General features: G+C 44.4%; 1 protein-coding gene across 1 annotated transcript in view; it reads right to left on the bottom strand.

The window, feature by feature from the left end:
* LOC309569037 (IgGFc-binding protein-like) overlaps positions 1 to 24,737 on the bottom strand; it is a gene marked incomplete at both ends in the record, with an annotated part of 58,640 nt that extends 33,903 nt beyond the window's left edge. The window contains 8 exon segments of the mRNA XM_082274798.1: positions 571 to 1,160; positions 3,708 to 4,284; positions 6,745 to 7,343; positions 9,176 to 9,743; positions 12,068 to 12,408; positions 14,389 to 15,268; positions 20,108 to 20,442; positions 24,686 to 24,737. Coding sequence (XP_082130924.1) covers positions 571 to 1,160; positions 3,708 to 4,284; positions 6,745 to 7,343; positions 9,176 to 9,743; positions 12,068 to 12,408; positions 14,389 to 15,268; positions 20,108 to 20,442; positions 24,686 to 24,737 — 3,942 coding nt within the window.
* Between the last annotated feature and the right edge of the window lie 1,277 nt (positions 24,738 to 26,014).

A 26,014-nucleotide genomic window follows, 5' to 3' on the forward strand; every position in this document is an offset into this window, starting at 1 on the left:
TGGTCTGATCTGTCCGCCACAATGTCGCAGTCCCGCAAAAAAAAAAAATCGCAGATAGCCGCCATTACTAGTTTTAAAAATAACAATAAAAATGACATAAATCTTTCCCGTAGTTAGAAAAAAAAAAACTTTTGCGCAAACCAATCAAAATAAGCTTATTGCAATTTTTTTTTACCAAACATATGTAGCAGAAAACAAATTGGCCTAAAATGTTAAAAAATTTTGATTTTTACATTTATTTTTGAGAATTTCATATAAAAAATTTTGAAAAATATTGTTATTTTTTCAAAATTGTTGCTATTTTTTTGTTATTGCGCAAAAAAAAAAAAAAAAATCGCACAGGTGATCAAATACCAGCAAAAGAAAGCTCTGTTTTTGGGGAAAAAAGGACGTTGGTTTCGTTTGGGTACAGCATCGCACGACCGTGCAATTGTTTGTTTAAGTAACGCAGTGCCGAATCGCAAAATAGGGACTGGTCTTTGAGCAGCCAAATCCTCCAGGGCTTAAGTGGTTAAATTAAAAAAAAAAAAAAAAAGAAAAAATAATTCAAAATGAATTAAAGAAACTCACCAGAATTTGGTTCTCGGGTCCTTGATAAATGGTTATGGTGTAATTGTAGACCTCCAAAATTATTTTCTTGGTTAGCGAGACGGAGCTTTCTATGTTTCTTATCTGGATAAGGTATGGCGTCAACTTTGATCCTTCGCTGAGACAGGTCTCTGATAAGATGTAGGAGCAGTTTCCACTAAAGTCGTACCCAAAGTTATCGAAAGTATTATAGCTTGTCTTCCCAATGGTTGAGCACACGGCGCTTCCATTGGGATTACAGCTTTGGATGCCTTTCACCACGCTACACACTTCATAGGGGCCACAAGACGTGGACTCGCAATACACTGAGCCTCCCCCATTGCAGGTGCATTTCTTTTCGCAGTTGTTATCGGGATAGAAGACTTCATTTGGCTTGTAGTATTGGCCGTTGTACAAACAACCACATTGGGACAAAGGAACGCATTCAGAACCGCTGAGAACATAGCCTGGGTTACACTCACAACCTTCACGGGATTTAGCCTCACATTTCGAGGCCATGGCAATGGACAGACAGGTGGATGGGCAAGGGCTGGTAGATATGTTGTACAGGCTGTTGGGTGGACAGGAGATTGCTGCAAAAATTAGAGAGAAAAAAATATGAGGTTTACAGCTAAATATATTTTAACAGGACAGCGTTATTTAAAATCAGATGAAAGAAAAAAATCCCAGATGCACCTATAGAAGGAATATTCGTTTTTCATATCACCTGTTTAAGGAGAAGGTCTTGATCTTTTATCGATTTAGAAATTACTACAACATCAATGCACGCCGTGGTGCATCTGGCCTGTCAGGATCCAGATCGAAACCTGGGACCTCTGCAGTGGCTGGCTGTGGCTCCTATCGCTGCACTAGGTCATCTAGAGCCCAGGATGAATATTCCAAATTGCATCCCCCCCCCCCCACCAAGATGTATGAGGACTATGAGTCAGCAACAATTCTCCCCCCCCCCAAAAAAAAAAATGCTAATCTGCATGCTTACCCTCTACTCATAATTTTCCCCTCCTCTCAATACAAATCCGCCCCCTGCTGAAATTCCCTTGCCAGCACGAATACACCCCCCCCCCCCACCCCATGTTGATGGGGACCCTGGGCTGTGGTTGTGGGAGTCTGCAGGCAACGGGCTTATTTGAATCTAGAAGCCCCTTTAACAACGGGGTCCCCATGTGAATAAGTATGAGGTACATAGTACCCCTACTCATTCATCAAAAAAAGTGTCAAAATAAATAAAAACAGTACACAGGTTTTTGACAAATCATTTATTTAAAAAAAAAAAAAACAGTGTCCCCTGATGTAGATTGATTGTCAATCACCACGCCCGCCGCACCACCGAACCCAAAAAAAGAAAAAAAAATTGTTCAGCCCGTCGTGAAGGCAAACTGCCACATGGCTGGCTTGCCATTTCACAGTTCTAATATAGGTGGGGGCCGGGCCACCTGGCGACGTCACCTGGGTCGTGGTGCGGTGGGCGTCCTGACTGACGATGGGTCTACATTGGGGGGGACACTATTTTTAATTTTTTAAAAAAGGATTTGTCAAAAACCTGTGTATTGTTTTGATCTATTTTGGCACTTTTTTGGTCAATGAGTAGGGGTACTATGGACCCTATGCCTATTCACATAGGGGGCCAAGATCTGGGGGCCCCCTTGTTAAAGGGGGTTTCCAGACTTCAATAAGCCCCCTACCCGCAGACCCCCACAGCCCAGGGATGTGGGGATGAGGCTTTTGCAGAGAACCCCCACACGCCCCAAAGCACCCCCCCCCATGTTGAGGGTATGTGGGGGTTCAGGAGGGGAGGGGGCACTCGTTTATCCCCCCCCCCTTTCCTGACCTGGAAGGCTGCATGCTTTGATGAGGGTCGGAAAGGTTTTTATTTTACTATTTTTTTACCAGCAAATTATTCTTTTTTTTTTTTTTTTATTCAGCTGTCCGCTGGGAAGCCCATTGACAACTGATAATTCATCGGTTGTTAAACACTTGCCGACTGCTCACAGTATATTTACTGCGGCAGTCAGCCCCGGCCAGGCAGAGCGACGTGGGTCTACGTCGCTAGCCTGTGAGGGTCTCAGGAGCGAGCGCGCGCCGCGGGAGGCGCGCTCCCGCTCCCGCGCGGTCACGGACCCCCCCCCCCCCGCACGTGTGACCGGCGGACCCGATTGTCCGCCGGTCACTAGCGATCGTCGGCAGAGAGGGAGAAAGTCAGGCGGCTAGTGTAAACAAGCCGCCTGTCATTCTCCCCGGTGTATGAATGATGATCATACGGTTCTACTATGTAGAACCGTTGATCACTGTTCATACATCTCAAGCCACAGCCAATCATAGTTAGAATCACGCCCCTAGGGACACACATAGCCCCTCCCTCTCAAAAAAATTTAACCCCTCCACTGCCAGTGCAATTTTACAGTAACAGTGCATATTTATAGCACTGATTACTGTAGAAATGTCACTGGTAACCCAAAAAGTGTCAAAAATGTCAGTCAAGGGTCCGATCTGTCCGCTGCAATGTCGCAGTACCGCAAAAAAATCTCAGATCGCCGCCATTACTCGTTAAAAAAAAAAACACCAAAAATGACAAAAATCTTTCCCTTTGTTAGTAAACGCGATAACTTTTGCGCAAACCAATCAAAATACGCTTTTTGCGATTTTTTTTACCAAACATATGTAGCATAAAACAAATTGGCTGAAAATGTTAAAAAATTTAGATTTTTACATTTTTTTTGGGGAATTTCATATAAAAAAATGTGAAAAATATTGTTATTTTTGCAAAATTGACGCTTTTTTTTTGTTTATAGCACATGATCAAAAAATTGCACAGGTGATCAAATACCACCAAAAGAAAGCTCTGTTTGTGGGAAAAAAAGGATGTCAAATTCGTTTAGGTACAGCGTCGCACGACCGCGCAATTGTCCGTTAAAGTCACGCAGTGCCGAATCGCAAAATAGGCCCTGGTCAGGAAGGGGGTAAAATCTTCCGGGGCTTGAGTGGTTAATCCTTCCCCACGTTATCCTAAAATAGCAAGAAACGTTTGGCTGGACATACACTTTACATCTGACTGCAATCATGCAATTGACCAGTTGCTTCCCCTCCCCTAAGTTGATGACAGTTCTCCTCCAGGTACTTACGACAGATGATGTCCGTTCTCCAGTTATACACAATGGCACCAGCTGCCTGGCATGATTCAGTGTAGCCCGTCAACAGTCGGCATATGAGGTCTTGTCTTTTGCCATAGGCACACATATCGTAAACACAGTCCTGGAAGTAAGTGTTAGGGTCAACTACGGAAAAGCAATCTCTAAAAGGACCTTTTTTGTCCAGCAACATGCCACACTCCTGAAGCTTTTTCTTCTGCTGCCCTTCCAGGGCCAGGAGATTTGTGCAGTTGCTGCCCTTCACAATCGGGCATTGATCAGCTCTTTCACCTTCCCGATAGCTATGACCAAACAACGGGATGTCAAGTTGTAATGTGCCATTTCGGTCGATCAAATCATCCTCTGGTTTGTCATTGAAGTTACCGCAAAGACCGCAAACATATCCAGAGTAAGTGGATGGCAGCATCACCCCGACTCTTGCCTCCCAGTCGAACGTGACCCGAATTCCAACGCTAGTCTGAACTATACATTGCCTCCCGGACTGGAAAATGTTGATGTTGCCAAGTTGTGGTTTCAATGACAATGGAAGGTTGGATTTTATACCATTCACCTGTTGAAAAGATAGATATTTACATATGAGATTGGGGTTGGTGGGCAGCTTGGTCCAAAGACAATTTGATCTTATGATTCTGAGTGGGACGTATCAAGTGGAGTCCAATGGTTGGGCATCTCTCTTACGCGAAGCATATTCTAAGGGAGGCTTTGGATGAAACCCTAGGGATCTGAGATAGAAAGAGCATCCAAATATGTTTTTTCTCCATACTAAATTAGAAAAAAATATAAGTCAGTTGGTTCCTTTCATTGGGGATCGAAGTGCTGATTGAAATAAAATGATTACTATCCTTATCAAACAGGCGACAGCAGTTGAAACTACCTGTTGACTCAATATCTACCTTTTAATCGTATAACCCATTAACTTATTTGAGGTCAGAATCATTTTATTTCAACCAGGGCATTCAGTCCTGATGAAGGGGGCCTGTCAAACTCTCCTCGAAATGTGTTGGCTTTTCTTTGTTGAAATAAACATATTTGGACTCTCGGCTATTCGTGTGGTGCACCTTCTTTCCGACAAGTTAAAAATAACTGCTCAATTTACTTTCAAAAGCACAAGTTAGAAATTCAGAGTTAGGAGCCACATATTACAAATGTGCCTTTATGAGGCAGCGTTGATTTACATTGATTTTATTTGATCCCCTTACAGGTGCCGCCTCCTCTTGGGAGAAGGCTGGGAGATTTGGCAGGACCCGTGAGGGAGGTGGGTCAGACTAAGAGGCAGCATCTTTATGCTGAGTTTCTGCTCCCCCCCCCCCGGGGGAGGGCAGGGTGCCCTGGAGTCAGGGCCGGCCCTACCATTTGGTCCCACTGGGTCCATTGGACCCAAGCAGCACTTGGAGAGGGGCAGCAAATTGACTCCCAAGTTTTTTTTGGGAGTTTTTCGCCTCCTCATACTCATCAGTTTGCGGGGCGTTACAGGCGGCATTTCCCTATCTCATACTGCCGCCTGTAGTGCAAACTGTTGAGTATGAGGAGGCGGAGTTTCTCCACTAGAGAACATCTCTCACATGATCGTGGTGTGCACAATGACATCAGACATCAGCGCACTCCATCTCACGCAGGGCAGGCTGGATGTTCTAGGGCGGTGACAGACACATTAGTGACAGGAGGACTGAGGACAGACATGAGTGTTTGGTGGACCGTTCTGGTGGTGAGTTATGGAAGAAGATAACAGTATATATAATATTTTCTAAATGTAGTATGCATATAAAATAATGGATGTGGGGGGCCTTTTGTTGGGTTTAATGTATTTATTTATTTTTTGGAGGGGGGCAGCATTTTATTTTTGGACCCGAGCAGCACAATGTCTTGGGCCAGCCCTGCCTGGAGTTGCTCATCCTAACCCAAAGAAAGAGAAGAGATGACCATGGAAGGTGGTTTAACCCCCTGTCCCTCCCATCCTGAGCCAGGAAGAACATTAGGCCCATCCATTTGCAAAGACATGAGCGAATCCGCCGGCAGAGCCTGGGCCAAAGAGTCTGTTCGTTACTGGAACTGAGTTGATCTATTGAAGCCATGTATCAAGTGAGGCTTTCCGTGAAATAACATTAACCATATCCAGCCTTGTGGTGCCTTTATTCAGTAACATTGCTGCTCTGAAAAGTGTGAGAGAGTACTACTGGTGTCCCCTGACTGTCGGGCCTGGAGAAGGTGCCCAGTGTCAGGAACCCTTGGGATTTCAGGGGAGAGCATACAGTCAGGAGGGTGGATTGGGAGTTGGTCTCCGCCTGCCACCCACACGTCAGGGAGAATCATCGGGCAAGGTCCTGTATTGCCCAGAAGGTCAGTGTTACTCTGTGGGTTGGCTTGGCTGCTCGCTTAGTCCCCATGTCAGGCAGCCCACTTCCTGCCAACAGACTAGCTGTAGAGTATGCAGTATATATCATAGTATAACACATATAGGGGTTGATTTATTAAAACTGGAGAGTGCAAAATCTGGTGCAGCTCTGCATAGAAACCAATCAGCTCCCAGGTTTTTTTTGTCAAAGCTTAATTGAACAAGCTGAAGTTAGAAGCTGATTGGCTACCATGCACAGCTGCACCAGATTTAGCATTTTTAAGTTTTAGTAAATCAACCCCATAGTGCAGGAGTCTCCAAACTGTGGCCCGGGGGGGCCAGATGTGGCCCTTTGCTTGCCTTTATCTGGCCATTGAGGCACTATTCCTTCCACGGATTCCAGGCACTATTCTTTCTACTGACACCAAAGATAGGGCACTATTCCTCCCCCTGACACCAATATTGTAATTTTTTTTTACTCCCACTGACCACTAAGCCTATGGCACTGTTTACTCCCACCGATGTCAGGACACTTTCTACTCCCACTGGCCACAATCCGGCCCCCTAATATTTGAAGGGCAGTAAACTAGCCCTTTGCTTTGAAAGTTTGTAGACTAAATAAGTCAGAAGAGTCCTTCAAAAAAGAGTGAGTTAGATTTGACCCAATATACAACTTACCAAGACAACAGCAGGGAATTCTCTGCGGATCTGGATTTCATTTTCAAAAATCCTAAATGTGACGGCGGTAGTGTAAGAGACAAGGAGACTTCCTAGATGGTCATTGCGGACATTGACTTGGAAATCAGCTAAGCCCGCTTTCTGTTTACAAAGAGCAGAGAGCTGATAATCGCATGCTCCCTGAAAATCATAATGAAATGTATCAAAAGTCACATAGTGGGGATCTCCGGAACCTGTACATGTGCTGTATTTGGTAGGATAACAATCCTGAATTCCATCTTTAACTAAACACTGTTCTCCATTTCCGCATTTGGTATTGCTACATTTAACCTCTTGAGTCACCGGATCGCATATGCACTTCCTCTTACAGGCAGGGTCATCCCAGAAAATGGCCCCTTGACTCAAAGTACGCCCTTTGTAGAAGCAGCCACAGTTTTCCATTGGTTGGCATTTTCCCTCAATCATAACAAAACCTGGATTGCACTCGCAGGTCTCAATACATGGGTCACTGCAATTGGATGGGGCTAGAGGGTCTTTGCATGTCGGAGGGCAAGAGCTTCCACACTGATTATAAGTACTATTACCAGGACATTCCATAACTGTAAGACAACAAAAAAGAGCATATATTAGTTAGGTATGCCTTTAGGCATTGCTACTCCTAATTATTCTCCCAAACTGGAGGGCCCACCTTTGTAGGTCAAACCTCAAGGCCTAGTAGAAACAATGCTGTTCTTCATGTTGTGTGGACAACCTTTGAAGGTTGCGCCACCAATGTGAGTCAAACCTCAAGGCCAACTTTTGAAGGTTGAGCCATCAAGGTGGGTTTTCAGTTTGGGGTAGTTTTCTCCAAAACTGAAGGCCCACCTTGGTGTGTCAAACCTCAAGGCCTGTAAACAATGCTGTTCTGCATTTTGTGTGGACTACTTTTAAATGTTGCACCACCAATGTGTGTCAAACCTCAAGGCCTAGGAGACAATGCTGTTGTGCACGTTGTGTGGGCAACTTTTGAAGGTTGAGCCACCAAGGTGGGTTTCAGTTTGGGGTAGTTTTCTCCAAAACTGAAGGCCCACCTTGGTGGGTGAAACTTCAAGGCGTTATAAACAATGCTGTTCTGCATGTTGTGTGGACAACTTTTGAATGTTGCACCACCAATGTGAGTCAAACTGCAAGGCCTAGGAGACAATGCTGCTCTGCACGTTGTGTGGGCAACTTTTGAAGGTTGAGCCACCAAGGTGGGTTTTCAGTTTGGAGTAGTTTTCTCCAAAAACTGAAGGCCCACCTTGGTGGGTCAAACCTCAAGGCCTAGTAGACAATGCTGTTCTGCATGTTGTTTGGACAGCTTTTGAAAGATTAGCCACCAGGGTGGGTTTTCAGTTTGGGGTCGTTTTCTGCAAAACTGAAGGCTTACCTTGGTGGGTCAAACTTCAAGGCCTACTAGACAATGCTGTTCCACACATTGTGTGGACATCTTCTCAAGGATTAGCCACCAAGGTGGGTTTTAAGTTTAGGGTCGTTTTGTCCAAAATGGAAGGCCCTCCTTGGTGGATCAAACCTCAAGGCCTTGTAAACAATGCTGTTCTGCATGTTGTGTGGACAACTTTTGAATGTTGAGCCACCAATGTGGGTCAAACCTCAAACCTAGGAGACAATGCTATTCTGCATTTTGTGTGGATAACATTTCAAGGTGAAGCCACCTAGGTGGGTTTTCAGTTTGGGGTAGTTTTCTCTAAAAACTGAAGGCCCACCTTGGTGGGTCAAACCTCAAGGCCTAGTAGACAATGCTGTTCTGCATGTTGTGTGGACAACTTTTGAAAGATTAGCCACCAAGGTGGGTTTTCAGTTTGGGGTCGTTTTCTGCAAAACTGAAGGCTTACCTTGGTGGGTCAAACCTCAAGGCTTACTAGACAATGCTGTTCCACACATTGTGTGGACATCTTCTCAAGGATTAGCCACCAAGGTGGGTTTTCAGTTTAGGGTCGTTTTCTCCAAAATGGAAGGCCCTCCTTGGTGGGTCAAACCTCAAGGCCTTGTAAACAATGCTGTTCTGCATGTTGTGTGGACAACTTTTGAATGTTGAACCACCAATGTGGGTCAAACCTCAAACCTAGGAGACAATGCTATTCTGCATTTTGTGTGGATAACATTTGAAGGTGAAGCCACCTAGGTGGGTCAAACCTCAATAGTAGACAATGCTGTTCTAGATGTTGTATGGACAACTCTTGAAGTTTAAGATACCAAGATGGGTTTTCAGTTAGGGTGAGTATTATATAGTTTACCTCATTTTTTTGAATGATTGCATATAGAAGGTATACATGAGCATCAAATGGTTTTATTTGATTGATCCTAATTACTCCCAGATCTGTAAACTGGTTTGAGTTGAATGAGGAAGAAGAGGCAAGCAGAAGACAAGAACCTAATTTTTTCTACTTACGGCAGTCTGTTGCTGCTCTCCAGTCCTTGACTTGTATCCCTGCTCTAGCGCAAGCGTCGCTGTAGGCTTTCAAGGTCTGGCAAAGGATCTGATTGTAACCGTCATTTAGGCACAGATCATAAACACAGTTGTCTTTGTATATTTTTGGTTCAATTGTATCGAAGCATATTCTGAAGGGTCCATCTTTTTTGGTGAGGATGCCGCAGTTCTGCTCATTTCCATACCGCAGAGTATCTTTCAAACTGCAACTTTTACATGGCCCGTTGCAGTCATCCCAGCAGCTTGAGTCACTGTTGGACTTCACTTTCCAAAGTTTACCGTAGTCTATAGGCTTCAACTCCTTCCCATCATTAGATAGGTCGTCTCTTGGGTTGTCATTATAATTGCCGCACAAGCCACAAACATTTTCATAGTAGCTGCCGGGGATGGTGATCCTTAGCAGAATGTTCCAGTCGTAGATGACCTTGAGTTTAAAATCGGTCACCAAGATGAGTGAGGTGCCACTTTGGGTTATCACCAACTGGCCATTCTGCAGGCTGACCGGGAGCTGAGTCATTTGATTATTTATCTATGGAGAAAAAAAAAAGGAATCAGATTGTATCGGTTATGATCATTAAATTCAGTTTTTGTTATTGATAACCTAAATCTGACACCCAGGAAAAAAGGGCAACAAACAGGTGCAATAAGCGAGCTACTCACCAAAGGATTTGTATTTAGTCATCCAACCCTGGGATTTACACAGTTCTGCCATACAGCATAGCCCAGGGTTTCTCAACCAGGGTTCCTCTTGAGGTTGCTAGGGGTTCCTTGAGCAATGGGCAACTTCTGCCTCTCAGATAAGTTCCCAATGACACCATCGTTCCTTTTAGCTATCTGTAAGGGGGGTAATTCTTCCCAATGGTGACAAGAGTAATGAGCTTTCTTCTCACTGACTGTCACACTAATGTGTCATGAGTTGTAGATTTTTTAATTTTTAGCAGGGGTTCCCCGAGACCAGAAATTTATTTCAAGGGTTCCTCTGTGTTGAAATGGTTGAGAAAGGCTGTGATAGCCTTTTATTGAAGGACAGAAGACCTGATTTTTCTCTGCTACAGTACAGAAACACTTACAGGTCTTGTCCTTCCCCAGCCTGTGATTGGACAGTAAAAGGAGAAGCAGGGGACTGATGAGCTCATCTCTCTGTCAGTCTGCTCCCTCCTCCGATCAGCATAACTTATTGGCTATTTTTTTGTTGCTTCTCCCACCTTTAAACTGAGCCCTACTGCCCCTGCCCCCCCCCCTACTGTCCCTGGCTTACCCCTTTTAATTAATTGAATTTCACTTCTTTCAATCATGGAGAGTCAGCATCACCTATGGGCGTTACCGAGGGCTGTCTGTTGTTTTGAGGAAGCTAAGCCCCTCCCACTAGCTATGACCTGCCAGCATTGCAAAGAGAAACACAGAAACCCAGTGATTAGACATGCGGCGTCGCACCGGAAGTGACGAGCGGGGCCGTTGCCGTCGCATTGATTCCTGGGAGCGTTCAGCTCCCAGGAATCATTGCAAACCGAAAGTGACGGCGCGGGCCGGCCGCCGATGGAGGAAGTGGAAGAAAGGTGAGTATTTCTTTCTACAATAACAAGGTAAGTAAAAAAAAAATCCTAACTATCCATTTCCTTTTCAGGTGAAGAAAAGCAAGCGGATGGCCACAAAATCGATTGTTTTGTCTTTTAATGCACTATGGGAGCATCTTTTAATGCACTATGGGAGCGTTATCTGTCATCTGTCCTCCAACTCATGAGTCATGAAAGTGATGGTGTCGTCCGGACCAACCCCCAGACGACGTCATGTATGACGAAACATGTAGGGCGTAGTCTACGCCGGTGACGAAATCACGCTTTTCGACTCTGGTTGGAGGATCGCTGTTTCCCTCCCAGAAGCCGGGTCAGTGGAATGAAGCCTGCATGAACACTGCAGCATTATTTCTTATACACTTGCTATAGTCCAGCTTCTTGTAAGTGCAATTGATCTTTTACTTAATAAATGTTTTGTCCTTTAATGCACTATGGGAGCATTTTTGACTTTCACTTTCATGACTCATGAGTTGGAGGACAGATGATGGATGGATGATCGATTGTTTGCCTGATTTCACCACCTATAATTTAGTGGTCAATTAAATCTGGTAAGGGGATTACCTTTATCACATAGGGTGTGAAGTTTATTTCCTGGTTTTCCAGCCACCCTCTTCTACTATCTGTATGCGGTTCTTCTGGGAATGGTGGTGTCGTTTACCCTTTCTCTCCTGGATTTGACTACTCTTATGGACTCCTTATGACTTGCATATGACTGTCAGAGGGAGGTGATCCAGTGGCTGTCCCTCCCTGTGCATTCCTGCCATGTTCTCCATGCTCCTTGCGCCCATCGGCTGACCCGGAACCGGAATAGTGGGTAGGGGAGAAGGAGATCAACGAAAATCCATTTGCTGATCTTCTCTTCCTGCTAATGACCCAGAAGTACAATGTAAAACATCCTGGATCTGCAATGTAACCAACAGTTACATTGGAGGACAGGTGAGAAATCAGGGGCCTTTTAGACCCGATGTTTCATTATAGAGAACCTGTCACCAAAAACACATCACATTGGGCACTTTTTGTCCCCTATGATATGAAAAAGAAATTAATAAAAAAAAAAAATAAAAGTTACACCAAGCACTTTAACTTCCCCCCCCCCCCCTCCAAAAAACAAACAAAAGAAAAATCATCAAGGACATCTATGCATGAAAATAACTATAGACCCATAATTCATGGTTAACTCTAAAATTATGACCTGTAGGGGTATATATCGTATACTGTATGTACTGTATGTAAAATGTTTCCCTTTGTCACCAGCCTATAGCTTTAGTGAGACACTTACCCTTACAATACCAAATTCAGACCGGACACCTGTGATATTAAAGCCGTAAACCTGGATGTTCACCGACTTCAGGTACGACACCAGAGATGATCCTCGATTTTCATTTAGGGTTTCCACATTGAAAAAAGGGAGATTGGTGTCTTCGCCACAGGTCTTAGACATGGTGTAGGAGCAGGTGCCCTGGAAGTCGTAGTTCTTCCCATCGAAGGTGTGGTAATGGGGGTCTCCCCATGCCCAGCAGGTGGCCTCAGAGTTTCCTTGGCATGCGGCTTTTCCACGACTAATTTGGCAAACCTCCTTCTTTCGGCATTGGACTTGGCTGCACGATGGTCGTGAGGAGCCTGGAGAAAGGTATACAAGGAATCAGTCAGGGATAATGGATAATGGTGTAATCTACCTAAGACTAAACCCAACAGCCTGTAACTTGCTGCTGAAAACACAGCTTTTTGCCTTTGAGATCCAGACAGATTCAAAAGATACAAATTAATGCAGCCCTTTGATCATTAATACACCGTTAAAGGTGTTTTCTAAATGCAAGCAGTGTAAGTACCTTTATTTAGTTTGACACCCCTGCATTAAAGTAAAATATGTCTAACCTTAACCACTTAAGCCCCGGAAGATTTTACCCCCTTCCTGACCAGGCCCTGTCTTGCGATTCGGCACTGCATGAATTTAACGGACAATTGCGCGGTCGTGCAACGCTGTACCCCAATGAAATTGACGCCCTTTTTTTCCCACAAACAGAGCTTTCTTTTGGTGGTATTTGATCACCTGTGCGATTTTTACTTTTTGCGCTATTACCAAAAAAATAGCGACAATTTTGAAAAAATAACAATATTTTTCACATTTTTTTATATGAAATTCCCCCCCCCCCCCCCCCCCCCCAAAAAAAAATGTAAAAATCAAAATTTTTTAACATTTTAGGCCAATTTGATTTCTGCTACATATGTTTGGTAAAAAAAAAAATTGCAATAAGCGTATTTTGATTGGTTTGCGCAAAAGTTATTGCGTTTACTAACTAAGGGAAAGGTTTCTGTCATTTTTGGTGTTTTTTTTTTTTTTTTTAACGAGTAATGGCGGCGATCTGCGATTTTTTTTGCGGGACTGCGACATTGCGGCGGACAGATCGGACCCTTGACTGACATTTTTGACACTTTTGGGGGTACCAGTGACATTACTACAGTAATCAGTGCTATACATATGCACTGTTACTGTAAAAATTACACTGGCAGGGAAGGGGTTAACTTTATTAGTGACGCAGGGGTCAAGTGTGTCCCTAAGGGCGTGATTCTATAGGGCTCTTTCACACGGTCCGCCTCCGTAGGCGGATCCGTGCTGCTCAGCGGGGATCGATCCGCGATCCCCGCTGAGCCGGCGGATGACAGCTCCGTCTCCGCTTGCAGTGCGGAGAGGGAGGTGTCACAGCCCCCGCTGCTCTCTATGGGGAATCGGATGAGAGCGGACCGCCTGTCCGCTCTCATCTGATCCCATCCGATCCGATCCCCAGGACGGATGGAAACTAGGGTTTCCATCCGTCCGGATTTCACGGACAGGATCGGATGCGAATGGCAGCGGGTGTCAGCGGACATGTCACCGCTGACATCCGCTGCTCCATAGGGCTGAATGGGGCATCCGATCAGATCCGCCTAAAAAACTGACAGGCGGATCTGATCGGACCGCCCGTGTGAAAGAGCCCTTACTGTAAAGGGGTGTGGCTTGTGATGTAACCACAGAGACATGCGATCCTACATAGCATGATGGTATGATCTCTGCAGTTAGATCAGGGAGAATGACAGGCGGCTTTGTTTACATCAGCCGCCTGCCTTTCTCCCTCTCCACGGGGAGATCGCTAGTGACCGGCGGACATCGGAGACGCCGGTCACACGCGCGGACTTGTTAGGGAACGAGCGGGGGTGGGAGCGCGCCTGCGGCGCGCGCTCGTCCCCTAGAGGCTCTCAGGCTAGTGACGTACTTTGCCTGTACGGGGCTGACCGCCGCAGTAAATAGTCGTGTGGCGGTTGGCAACTGGTTAAACCAGCCTGCATTCGTTACCAGAAATGCAGTCATTTTCTGGGTAGCTCATTAATTCTTTAGTTGGACTAATTTTCCCCCTCTAGGCAGATCACTCAACCAGCTGATATATCTGACAAGACGAGGCTTTTGTTTCTGTTTATGCAATGCTATAATTATTCTTTGACAACCCACATTTCTTGAGCCAGAGTAATTTACACCAACCTCCAGAATAACCCCTGACCTATCGCAGAGACCTGTTCTACCTGAATGCAGGTAAACTGCATGGAAGGTAACCCAAAGGCACTTACCACCAAGACAGACCGCCGATTCTCCATAGTTATTCAGATCCGAAATACCCAAAATGCTTAAGCTGAAGGAACTTTTGCTGCTTTCGAAAATATAGGACTTGGAGCTGGACAGAGGGTACTCCCCGTAGGAGTATTCAGTTCCCGGAATTTCTTGCCAGTTGATTGCATTTAGGGAAGCTTTATCAACAGTCAGGTTTGGCACATCTGATGTTCTTGCGACCAGAACGGCTCTGTTGCTAAAACTGGGCAGAGCGGTGGCCTTGAACGAGGTACAGAAGGACAACACATCCGGGACAGTCATAAGATTTGTGTCAAAGTCTAAATCTTTTCTTTTTCCCCCAGTGCCGTAGTACATGACCTGGATCCCTTCTGTGGAATTGATGGAAAGTGGGGCTCCTGGGTCTAGTTCGATCGATGTGACATCTCCAGCATCCATATTAAGGTTGTTTAGCTGTGACCCAGCCCGATAGGTTACTTTTGTATTGGGGGTACCTGCCGTTATATAAACTAGGTCGTACTGTGTCTGGAAGGAAACCGGGGGTATGAAAAAGGTTGTCCCCCAAATAAAAACAGGCTGCAGCTGTTCGTAAACATGGTTACATTTAGTTAGCTTCAAAGAGCACGTGTGACCACTGAGAACCACCACAGCTTTATTGGCCACAACCTTGGATCCGCTGAGGTCATCTTCACTTTGGAACTGGACCACGTCGTATGGGTCGATGGTGATGGACAGCTTGCTGTTTTTACCATATTTCTTCCCTTGGTAGGTCAATAAACCGGTAGGGTAGATGGTTACTTTTGTAGGCTCTTTTGCGATGATGGCAAACTCTTTGAAGTAGCTGTCCGGAGGAGTAAAAATATAATAGTCGTTTCCTAATTCCTGTGGGATTTAAGGAATAAAAAGATAAACCATTTCAATACATTGTATACAGTATAAGCAAATGTTATCTTTTCTTCTATGAAGATGCTGAGAGCTGGTTCACATTAGAGCGATCCGACTTGCCGGGGCGCACCACGACCTCGTGCGGCCGGCACGGACTTCATAACATTGAAGTCAATGCAGGTCGCTCCGGGTTGCCCCAAAGAAGCTCCGGACCCTTTTTCTAAGTCGGAGCGACTTGTGTCGCTCCTATTAGAACGGGTCCACAGCTTCTCTATGGCAGGCGACCTACGGCGACCTGTCAGGCGACCAGGTCGCCTGACAGGTCGCCCCAGTGTGAACGGGGTCTTATAGGTCAACTTAAACTCTTCGCCTCTACTACCCAGGGCTGCTGTTAGAAATCACACAGCCTACCTGACTTGCCCCCCCCCCCCCTCAGCTAAAAGTAACTGAGGACATGGATTTATCAGTCCCTTTTTCTGTAGCCTCAGCTGCACAGATGAATGAATTGAAAGCACTTTGAGGCTTCTTAGTAAAGTTTACTATGCTTCAGTTATGAATGGACGGTATCAGGACAATATCCCCCCGTACAATATCCCCTGGACAATATCCCCCCCGGACAATATCCCCCCGGAAAACATCCCCCTGGACATAATCCCCATGGGACAACATCCCCCGGGCAATATCCCCCGGGACATAGGGTTAGGGGGTTAGGGTTAGAGGGGGATATTGTCTAGGGCACAGGTGTCAAACACAAGGCCCGCGGGCCAAATCCGGCCCTCCAGGCCATTTTTTGTGGCCCTCACACCTCTCCTGTAGCTGCAGGAGAGCTCCAGTCCTCCTCCAGACCTTATACTTTCTGCTTTCCAGCAATGCCTCCAGCTTCTTCCCAGCAGCACCCCAAGGTAAGAGAGGTGTACTGTGATGTAAGGGAGAGTGGGGGACTCAACTTCTGATGGTGGGGAGGCTCTTGACGTCTTATGTAAGGGTAGGAGATGCTCTTCACATCTAGTCTTACAGATACAACCGGCCCTTTTGAGGGCAATCATAATGCTGATGTGGCCCGCGATTAAATTGAGTTTGACACCCCTGGTCTAGGGGGATATTGTCCGGGGAGGATGTTGTCCAGGGGGGATATTGTCCGGGGGGATATTGTCCGGGGGATATTGTCCGGGGAGGATATTGTCCTAGAATCGAATGGACACAGGAGTGATTGGTACTGAACACTCACTGTGTTCATTCAGAAAAGGAAGGGACTAATAAATTATATATTTACTGGCCCCCGCTCTCCATCCTGAAACACCCCCCTGTGTGGCCACAGCAGCTGCTGGCAGGAGAGGTTCAGGAGGAAAGCCGGCAGTGCTGCGGGGGGGAAAGGGACACACACGGGGGGAGTGGACAGCAGATGGAAGGGGTCGTTTTCCTAGAACATAATCCCCTTGCAGCAAAGCTGGAGGGAGAAAAATGAGGAGAAGCCGGCAGTGCTGCAGAGGGAGGCAGAAGAGGAACGGTGGCTCCAATAAGACAGTACAGCCGGCCCTACTGCTCAACAGGTGCCTGGGCCCCCCTTTTAAAACGAATGGGGCCCAGGCCCAATATAAGGGGACTGGCTGTACTGCCTTATCAGCGGGCCCTGCTCACACCTGTACACCCCCTATGGACCAAAGCAATTTTTACAATTCTGCTATAGACCTGTTTATTTGGCAATAACGTTGTCATTACTTAGGATAGATCAATAAAAAATGTGCGGCGCTAATAAATAAACAATATAATGAGTAGATATTTATTAGCCACTTCTGGATCGGAAGATTTTCCCCCTTAATGACCAGGCCATATTTTGCGATTCGGCACTGCGTTACTTTAACGGAAAATTGCGCGGTCGTGCGACGCTGTACCCAAATAAAATTGATGTCCCTTTTTTCCCACAAACAGAGCTTTCTTTTGGTGTTATTTGATCACCTGTGCGATTTTTATTTTTTGTGCTATAAACAAAAAAAGAGCGACAATTCTGAAAAAAAAAAAAACAATATTTTTCACATTCTGCTATAGAACATTTCCAAAAAAAATTAACATCTTTTTTTAACGTGTTAGGCCAATTTTTATTCTCCTACATATTTTTGGTAAAAAAAAAATAAATAAATCGCAATAAGTGTATTTTGATTGGTTTGCGCAAAACTTATCGCGTCTACAAACTATGGGAAAGATTTATGTCATTTTTATTGTTTTTTTTTTTTACTGGTAATGTTGGCGATCTGCGGTTTGTAGCGGGACTGCGACATTGCAGCGGACAGATCGGACCCCTAACTGACATTTTTGACACTTTTGGGGGGACCTGTGACATTACTACATTAATTAGTGCTAAAAATATGAAAATATATATATATATATGTTTCACATTCTGCTATATAACATTCCCAAAAAAAAAAAAAATTAAAAATCAAAATATTTTAACATTTCAGGCCAATTTGTTTTCTGCTACATTCTTTTTGGTAAAAAAAACCCCAAAAAATCACAATAAGCGTATTTTGATTGGTTATTGCGTCTACTAACTACGGGAAAGATTTATGTCATTTTTATTGTTTTTTTTTTTTTTACTAGTAATGGCGGTGATCTGCGATTTGTAGCAGGACTGCGACATTGCGGCGGACAGATCAGACCCCTAACTGACATTTTTGACACTTTTGGGGGGACCAGTGACATTACTACAGTAATTAGTGCTAAAAATATGCACTGTTACTGTAATAATGACACTGGCAGGGAAGGGGTTAACACAGTGGGTGATCAAGGGGTTAAATGTGTACCTAGGGGCGTGTTTCTAACGGTATGGGGGCGGGGCTCATGGAATGATCACAGAGACCTGTGATCCTGTATAGAAGGATCACAGGCGCTCTGTGATCATTCCAGGGAGAAGAATGGTCTGCTGTGTTTACAACAGCTGACCGTTCTTCTCTCTCAGTGGGGAGCGATTGCGGGTGTCAGGCGGAGCCGCCTGCCCCGTGCATCGGAGTCCCCGCTGCCGAGTGGGGGTCGGAGCCTCCCATAGCTGCAGGCATGCGACCGACGTACAGTTACGACGGTTCGCACAGGAGGGGCTGCCTGCCGCAGTAAATCTGCGACGGGCGGTCCTTAAGTAGTTAAAATGACCCAAAAATTCTGATTCATTGCAAAGTTCTTTACAAATGAAATAAAGTGGGGTTCTTTAAAATTTTGCGCTTTTTAACAACTTGCTGAACGTATAACTTACATATACGGCCACAAGGTGGCTCTGTTGCGCCGGATCAAATACCTAGTACATGATCCGACACTTCTGGGTAGGGGGCGCCAGTGGCCCACTTCTGCTGTGATTTTTTACACAGCGGGAGCCGATCTGTGGGTACCGTGGCCTCGATGTCCACCGGCACCCTCTGATCGTTAGGTAGAGAGCCAGAAGGGCGATCTGCCTATGTAAACAAGGCAGATCTCTGTTCTGACAGGAGGGAAGGCATGGATCCTGTGTCTCTGCAACATGGACCTTTCCTTTCTCCTAGTAAAAGCACCTCCCACAGTTTAGAAAATCTGTTTGACCGGCTGGCATACACACGGGCCAAATGTCGGCCATTTTCTTTTTTTTTTTAACCGGCTGATGTCTCCTGACCTTCGGCCCGTGTGTATTGGGCTTCAGGGCATGGCTAGTAAAAGCCATAACAAAGAAAACATACACTATATTACCACAAATATTGGGACACCGGCCTTTACACGCACATCAACTTTAATGGCATCCCAGTCTTAGTCCGTAGGGTTCAATATTGAGTTGGCCGACCCTTTGCAGCTATAACAGCTTCAACTCTTCTGGGAAGGCCGTCCACAAGGTTTAGGAGTGTCTATGGGAATGTTTGACCATTCTTCCAGAAGCACATTTGTGAGGTCAGGCGCTGATGTTGGACGAGAAGGCCTGGCTCGCAGTCTCGCTCTAATTCCTCCCAAAGGTGTTCTATCTGGTTGAGATCACGACTCTGTGCAGGCAAGTCAAGTTCCTCCACCCCAAACTCACTCATCCATGTCTTTATGGACCTTGCTTTGTGCACTGGTCCAAATCATTTGGTGGAGGGGGGGGGGGGAGTTATGGTGTGGGGTTGTTTTTCAGGGGTTGGGCTTGGCCCTTAGTCCCAGTGAAGGGAACTCTTAAGGTGTCAGCATACCAAGACATTTTGGACAATTTCATGCTCCCAACTTTGTGGGAACAATTTGGGGATGGCCCCTTCCTGTTCCAACATGACTGCACACCAGTGCACAAAGCAAGGTCCATAAAGACATGGATGAGCAAGTTTGCAGTGGAGGAACTTGACTGGCCTTCATAGAGTCCTGACCTCAACACCTTTGGGATGAATTCGAGGACAGACTGCGAGCCAGGCCTCCTCACCCAAAAAAGGCAAACTGCAGACCGGAAGTGACGTTGACATAGAGTACCGCCCTGCGCGTTTCGTCATTGGACGTCTACTGGAGCACTTCTGGAAGAATGGTCAAACATTCCCATAGACATTTTCTAAACCTTGTGGACAGCCTTCCTAGAAGAGTTGAAGCTGTTATAACTGCAAAGGATGGCCCAACTCAATACTGAACCCTACGGACTAAGACTGGGATGCCATTAAAGTTCATGTGCGTGTAAAGGCAGGCGTCCCAATACTTTTGGTAATATAGTGTATGCCAGAGAATATAGATGTAGTGATAAAGTACATGAATTTTAAACAATTGCGGTCCTCCCAGAGAACCAATAGCAGAAATCAAATTGAAGAACCTCTTAAATAAATTGGAGGATCTAGATTTCTCTCTCGGCCATTTAGATATCATTAAATTTCTTACCGACATTGGGTAAAGCGATGCAGTGTCTGAGCTTTGCTCCTTGAAATTTTGCGAAACCACCGTTATCGGGTTGTTTGAAGTCACAATCACAGAGTAGGATGACTCTCCAGAGCCAGAGATTTGGATGGAATTTGGAAGGTCAACCGTGACATCTTCAAATTTGTTTAAGCTTATAGACTTCCGGAAGCTTAGCTTGTTGATCTTAATCATGACGTTGGTGGCATCGGAGTAAGCGGTAATGAAGAGTCGGAGGTCGGGGTTGCCGGTGTTTTTGTTGTGGTTCTGCATAAAGGCCGTTATGAACTCAGTTCCCGGAACTCCGGCGGAGCAGAAAGCTGTGGAGGGTTTAGATTCATTATTCAGTTATTTTTTTCAAGATCAAACATGAGATAATCAGAACCTACGGATCACATTCTCTCTATTGGTTTAGAAGATTATGGCCATTGTTAAAAGATATCTCTTATTAATATACTCCAGACATGTGTAGAGTGAAAAAATGTGTTTAGTTTTTGATTCATTATCTACATACATTTGTTTAGTTGAATTTGTTTAATTCCTTTTCGGAATTATTTTCGAATCCGAATAGTCCGAGTTTGGAAAATTTTATTCAATTTGAATTCAAATCAAATTCCATTCCAAATCAAATTTATTCTGTTCGAAATTCAAATTTTGGAAGACATATTCTACCTCATGGAAGGAGATATGTGAGTGGGAGGTTTGAAGCCCAGCAGCCAGAAGAGGAGAGAAGGTGCAGCCTGTGGATCCATCCATCCATCCATCCATCCATCTACTGTGAGTGAAGTCTTCCCAATCCCTTTTCTCTCCTGCCTCCCATTGAATACTCTAATGTAAGAGGGAGCTCTTCTTTCTTTCTTTCTTTCTTTCTTTCTTTCTTTCTTTCTTTCTTTCTTTCTTTCTTTCTTTCTTTCTTTCTTTCTTTCTTTCTTTCTTTCTTTCTTTCTTTCTTTCTTTCTTTCTTTCTTTCTTTCTTTCTTTCTTTCTCTTTCATCCTTTCCCCCCCCCCCTTTCTTTCTTTTCTTCCTTCCTTTCACCCCTTCTCTCTCTCTCTTTCTTTCTCTTTCTTTCTTTCTTTCTCCCCCCCCCTTTCTTTCTTTCCTTCCTTCCTTTCATCCCTTCTTTCTTTCTATTTCTTTCTTTCTTTTCTCCCCTTCTTCCTTTCTCTTTCTTTCCTTTCTTTCTTTCTTTCTTTCTTTCTTTCTTTCTTTCTTTCTTTCTTTCTTTCTTTCTTTCTTTCTTTCTTTCTTTCTTTCTCTTTCATCCTTTCTCCCCCCCCTTTCTTTCTTTCCTTCTTTCTTTCTCCCCCCCTTCTTTCTTTCCTTCCATCCTTTCACCCCTACTTTCTTTCTCTTTCTTTCTTTCCTTCCTTCATTTCACCCCTTCTTTCTCTTTCTTTCTTTCTTTCTTCTTTCTTTCTTTCTTTCTTTCTTTCTTTCTTTCTTTCTTTCTTTCTTTCTTTTCTCCCCTTCTTCCTTTCTCTTTCTTTCTTTCTTTCTTTCTTTCTTTCTTTCTTTCTTTCTTTCTTTCTTTCTTTCTTTCTTTCTTTCTTTCTTTCTTTCTTTCTTTCTTTCTTTCCTTCCTTCCTTTCTTTTTCTTTCTTTCTTTCTTTCTTTCTTTATTTCTTTCTTTCTTTCTGTTTCATCCTTTCTTCCCCCCCCCCTTTCTTTCTTTCCTTCCTTCCTTTCACCCCTTCTTTTTTTCTATGTATTTCTTTCTTTTTTTCTCCCCTTCTTTATTTCTCTTTCTTTCTTTCCTTCCTTCATTTCACCCCTTCTTTCTTTCTCTTTCTTTCTTTCATTTCTTTCTTTCTTTCTTTCTTTCTTTCTTTCTTTCTTTCTTTCTTTCTTTCTTTCTTTCTTTCTTTCTTTCTTTCTTTCTTTCTTTCTTTCTCTTTCATCCTTTCTTCCCCCCTTTCTTTCTTTCCTTCCATCCTTTCACCCCTTCTTTCTTTCTCTTTCTTTCTTTACTTCCTTCATTTCACCCCTTCTCTTTCTTTCTTTCTTTCTTTCTTTCTTTCTTTCTTTCTTTCTTTCTTTCTTTCTTTCTTTCTTTCTTTCTTTCTTTCTTTCTTTTCTTTCTTTCTTTCTTCCTTTCTCCCCCCCCCTTTCTTTCTTTCTTTCCTTCCTTCCTTTCACCCCTTCTTTCTTTCTATTTCTTTCTTTCTTTTTTTCTCCCCTTCTTTATTTCTCTTTCTTTCTTTCCTTCCTTCATTTCACCCCTTCTTTCTTTCTCTTTCTTTCTTTCCTTCCTTCCTTTCACCCTCTCTTTCTTTCTTTCTTTCTTTCTTTTCTCCCCTCTCCCTTTTCTCTCTTGCCTCCCATTGAGTACTCTAATGTAAGGGGCACTCTGATGTAAGGGGGGCTCTGCAGACTTATTTATTTTTCTTTCTTTCTTTCTTTCATCATTTTGCATTTACTCGTTTGATGATTTGAATCGTTTAAAGTAGCTTTAAAGTCAGAAGGTTTTTTATCTTAATACATTCTATAGAGAGAGAGAGAGGAGAGAGAGGAGGCGGGGCGAATGGCAGCTAGGTGTCTGAATGGACACATAGAGCTGCAGCTCGGCTCGGGTGCCCCCATAGCATCTGCCTGCTGTGGGGGCACAAGATAGGAGGGAGGGGCCAGGAGCAGCGAAGAGGGCCCCTAAAAGAGGAGGATCCGGGCCACTCTGTGCAAAACCACTACACAGGGCAGGTAAGTATAACATGTTTGTTATTAAAAAAACGAGGCTTTACAATCATTTTAAGTGTGACAAATATGTAAAAAAAAAATAAAAAATCTGGAAGGGGTCCAATACTTTTTCACAGTTTCTGCAACCATGATGTCTCTACTCAAGAACCACTGCCTCTTTATTACATTTACCCACAAATGGATTGTTGTGAAATGCATTATCATGGCGGCAGCTGTGGATGTTCACATAGAAGACAAGGGGTTGGAGTGCGCCTCTCATTCATTCATTCATTTATTTATTCATTCATTTATTTATTCATTCATTCATTCGTTCGTTCGTTCATTCATTCATTCTCTTTAACGATGAAAGAAGACATGCTATTTGGAGCAGGCCGCCCTGTTGTAGACAAATGGGCAGGTTTGGAGCGGTGCTGGGGGTTTAGGATGTTTCAACTGCTTGGCAACAGTGTTGTATTGGCTCCCCAGTTTACATGGCGCTCCGGGAATTTCTTAGTGACTATATCTGTTTGTCAAAACTTTTGTTCGAAACCTGTCAAAGCTGGCTGAATTGATGTCTCTTAAGCTTGGTGGCCCTTAAAGTATTTTAAAATGCTTACAATTACAATAATTTAAGTTCCAAGCAACACCCCCTCTGCTAACAAAGTGCTGGGGAAAATACTCAATAAAAGTATGAATAATGGCAAAGGCATTCATGAGAAAAAGACTTGTAAATCTGGTTGCTTTGTATTTGTTGCCATTGTAAACTTCTTCGGGCGAGATCTGGGTGAAATGTGATATATCGGAGTTCTTGGCGCCCCCCTCTGTTGGCTGTTCGAGGAATTGCAATCGACTTTCTTTGATGAACAATCCAGTTAGGGCCCCGCTTTCAGTCTATTGTGATGATGAATTGAATTGTTTCTTCTTTTTATGAGCTAAAGATTCATACTTTTCTTTTATTACTCCCATTGACCACAGTCCGGCCCATTTAAAATTCTGAAGAACAGTAAATTGGCCTTTTTTTTTTAGAAAATTTGGATAGCCCTGGATTACCCCCATTGTAGGGCCCTGTTCACACCTGAGAGCATTTTTCAACCCATAAAACGCTCATCTGTGAAAATCCAAAACGCCCAACAATCAAAATCCCATTCATTTCAATGGCCCTGTTCACATGTGAGCGTTTTGTCCCCTGAAGCAAAACGCCTGTAGCTCAAAAAAGTACAGGAGCTTCTTTTTGGGCTGATCTGGTCCCATAGGAATGCATTTAAACGCCCTTATCGGCGTTTCACGGGCGTTATTCGAACACACAGGTGGTCCCTACCCCTTTTAACACACCCATTTTTTTTACATAAATCAAAACGCCTGCAAAAAACGCCCTAAAAACGCTCATAAAACGCCCAACAAACGCCAGAGAAACGCCCAAAAAATGCTTGGAAAAACGCCTACGCCTGCAAAAAAACGCCCCAAAAAACGCCCTAATAACGCTCATAAAACACCCAACAAAGGCCAGAGAAACTACCAAAACATGCTTGGAAAAAACGCCTACGCCTGCAAAAAAACGCCCCCAAAAACGCCCTAATAACGCTCATAAAACACCCAACAAAGGCCAGAGAAACGCCCAAAAAATGCTTGGAAAAAACGACTACGCCTGCAAAAAAACGCCCCCAAAAACGCCCTAATAACGCTCATAAAACACCCAACAAAGGCCAAAGAAACGCCCAAAAAATGCTTGGAAAAAACGACTACGCCTGCAAAAAAACGCCCCCAAAAACGCCTTAAAAACGCTCATAAAACGCCCAACAAATACCCAAAAAATGTTCGAAAAAACGCTCAAAAAATGCCTGAAAAGCAGCCTAATTGTTTTATACACCTATTACATCAATAATATACTCACTATATCCAAGGCATAGTAGGAGCAGGCAGCTCAAGATGTTAGGAGACCCCATCACTGAAAAAGAAATGTAAAGAAAAAGTAATAATTTACCAAATGTATCAAAATGTATCTAAACATTATTTCTTTATTTTTAGTTTTAATTAGATGAATACACTCCAATTGAATTAACCACTTGCCGACCACCTGCCGCAGTTATATGGTGGCAGGTCGGCAGGCAGGGGAGGACTGACCCGGGGTGCAGGGGGGGCAATTTCCCCCCTGGGCCACTCTGACGCCCCATAAAAAGTCAGCACTGCTTCTGCCACAGACATGCCTAAAGGATTCCTGGTAAAGAGAAGTAAAAAGTCCCCACCGCTGACCTACTGAGTGCAGGCTGAAGACAAGGACAGAGCACAGGTCTCCCCCACCCCCCCCAGCATGGATGGTGTAAACTGTGTCTGAGCTGAGGCCGGGTCCATGCCCCACTGGAGACTCTCCTCCCCCAGCCAGACCCAACTGAGCTGTCCCAGCTCCCCCCAACCTCCCCCTGCTGGCCAGGTCAAGAACCCGGATTCAGCCGGTGAGTAGAGAGTAAAATCAAGAAAAACCTGCGCTAAATGTGAATGTGCATAAAAAGAATATTGGTGAAAAAGCTGCTAAACACTGGATCAATAGAAATCCAAAAACAATGTATAACAATATATAACAATATATCATGTAGCGCTAATCTTACATGGTGAAATTACAAGTGAAATTGATACATGAAACAAGTAACAAAATAAGACATTAAAGGTGTGTGAAACCGTGCATCAAATAAAGTCCAAAAAATCTTAAAGTTCAAAATATAGGTCCCAGATTGGACGATGAACAAAAGCTGATATCCAAAGATGGAATTCCCAACAGATGGTGAGGCAGGAACAAAAGCACCCATGAGGAATGGTGCAAAATGGCTGCTTACCAAAAAGTCTGGGCCCCCAAATTAATGGACAGGCCACAAACACCTTATCTGCAGATCAATATTCTGGTCTTTTCCTCCAGGTAGTCAGGGGTTAAATCGCAGACTCACAGGCAACTCCAACAATGCACAGATCAATATGCATGGGAAGGGAAAGTAAGAGAGTACATAGCGTAATCCAGTTTAGGTAGAAAAAGCATTTATTTAGATTGCACTTACATCAATTAAAAACAATCCAGGCAGGAAATCATAAAGGCCCCGTTCACATAGGGGCGATCCGACTTCGGGTGGCGACCTCCGAGGTCGCGGTGCGAGCAGCGTGCCGCGACCTCGGAGCGGCCGCCACGGACTTCATAACATTGAAGTCTATGGCGGTCGCCTCCGGGTCGCCCCAA

Source organism: Pelophylax lessonae (assembly GCF_965119305.1).
Source record: "Pelophylax lessonae genome assembly, chromosome: 12".
Classification (NCBI taxonomy): domain Eukaryota; kingdom Metazoa; phylum Chordata; class Amphibia; order Anura; family Ranidae; genus Pelophylax; species Pelophylax lessonae.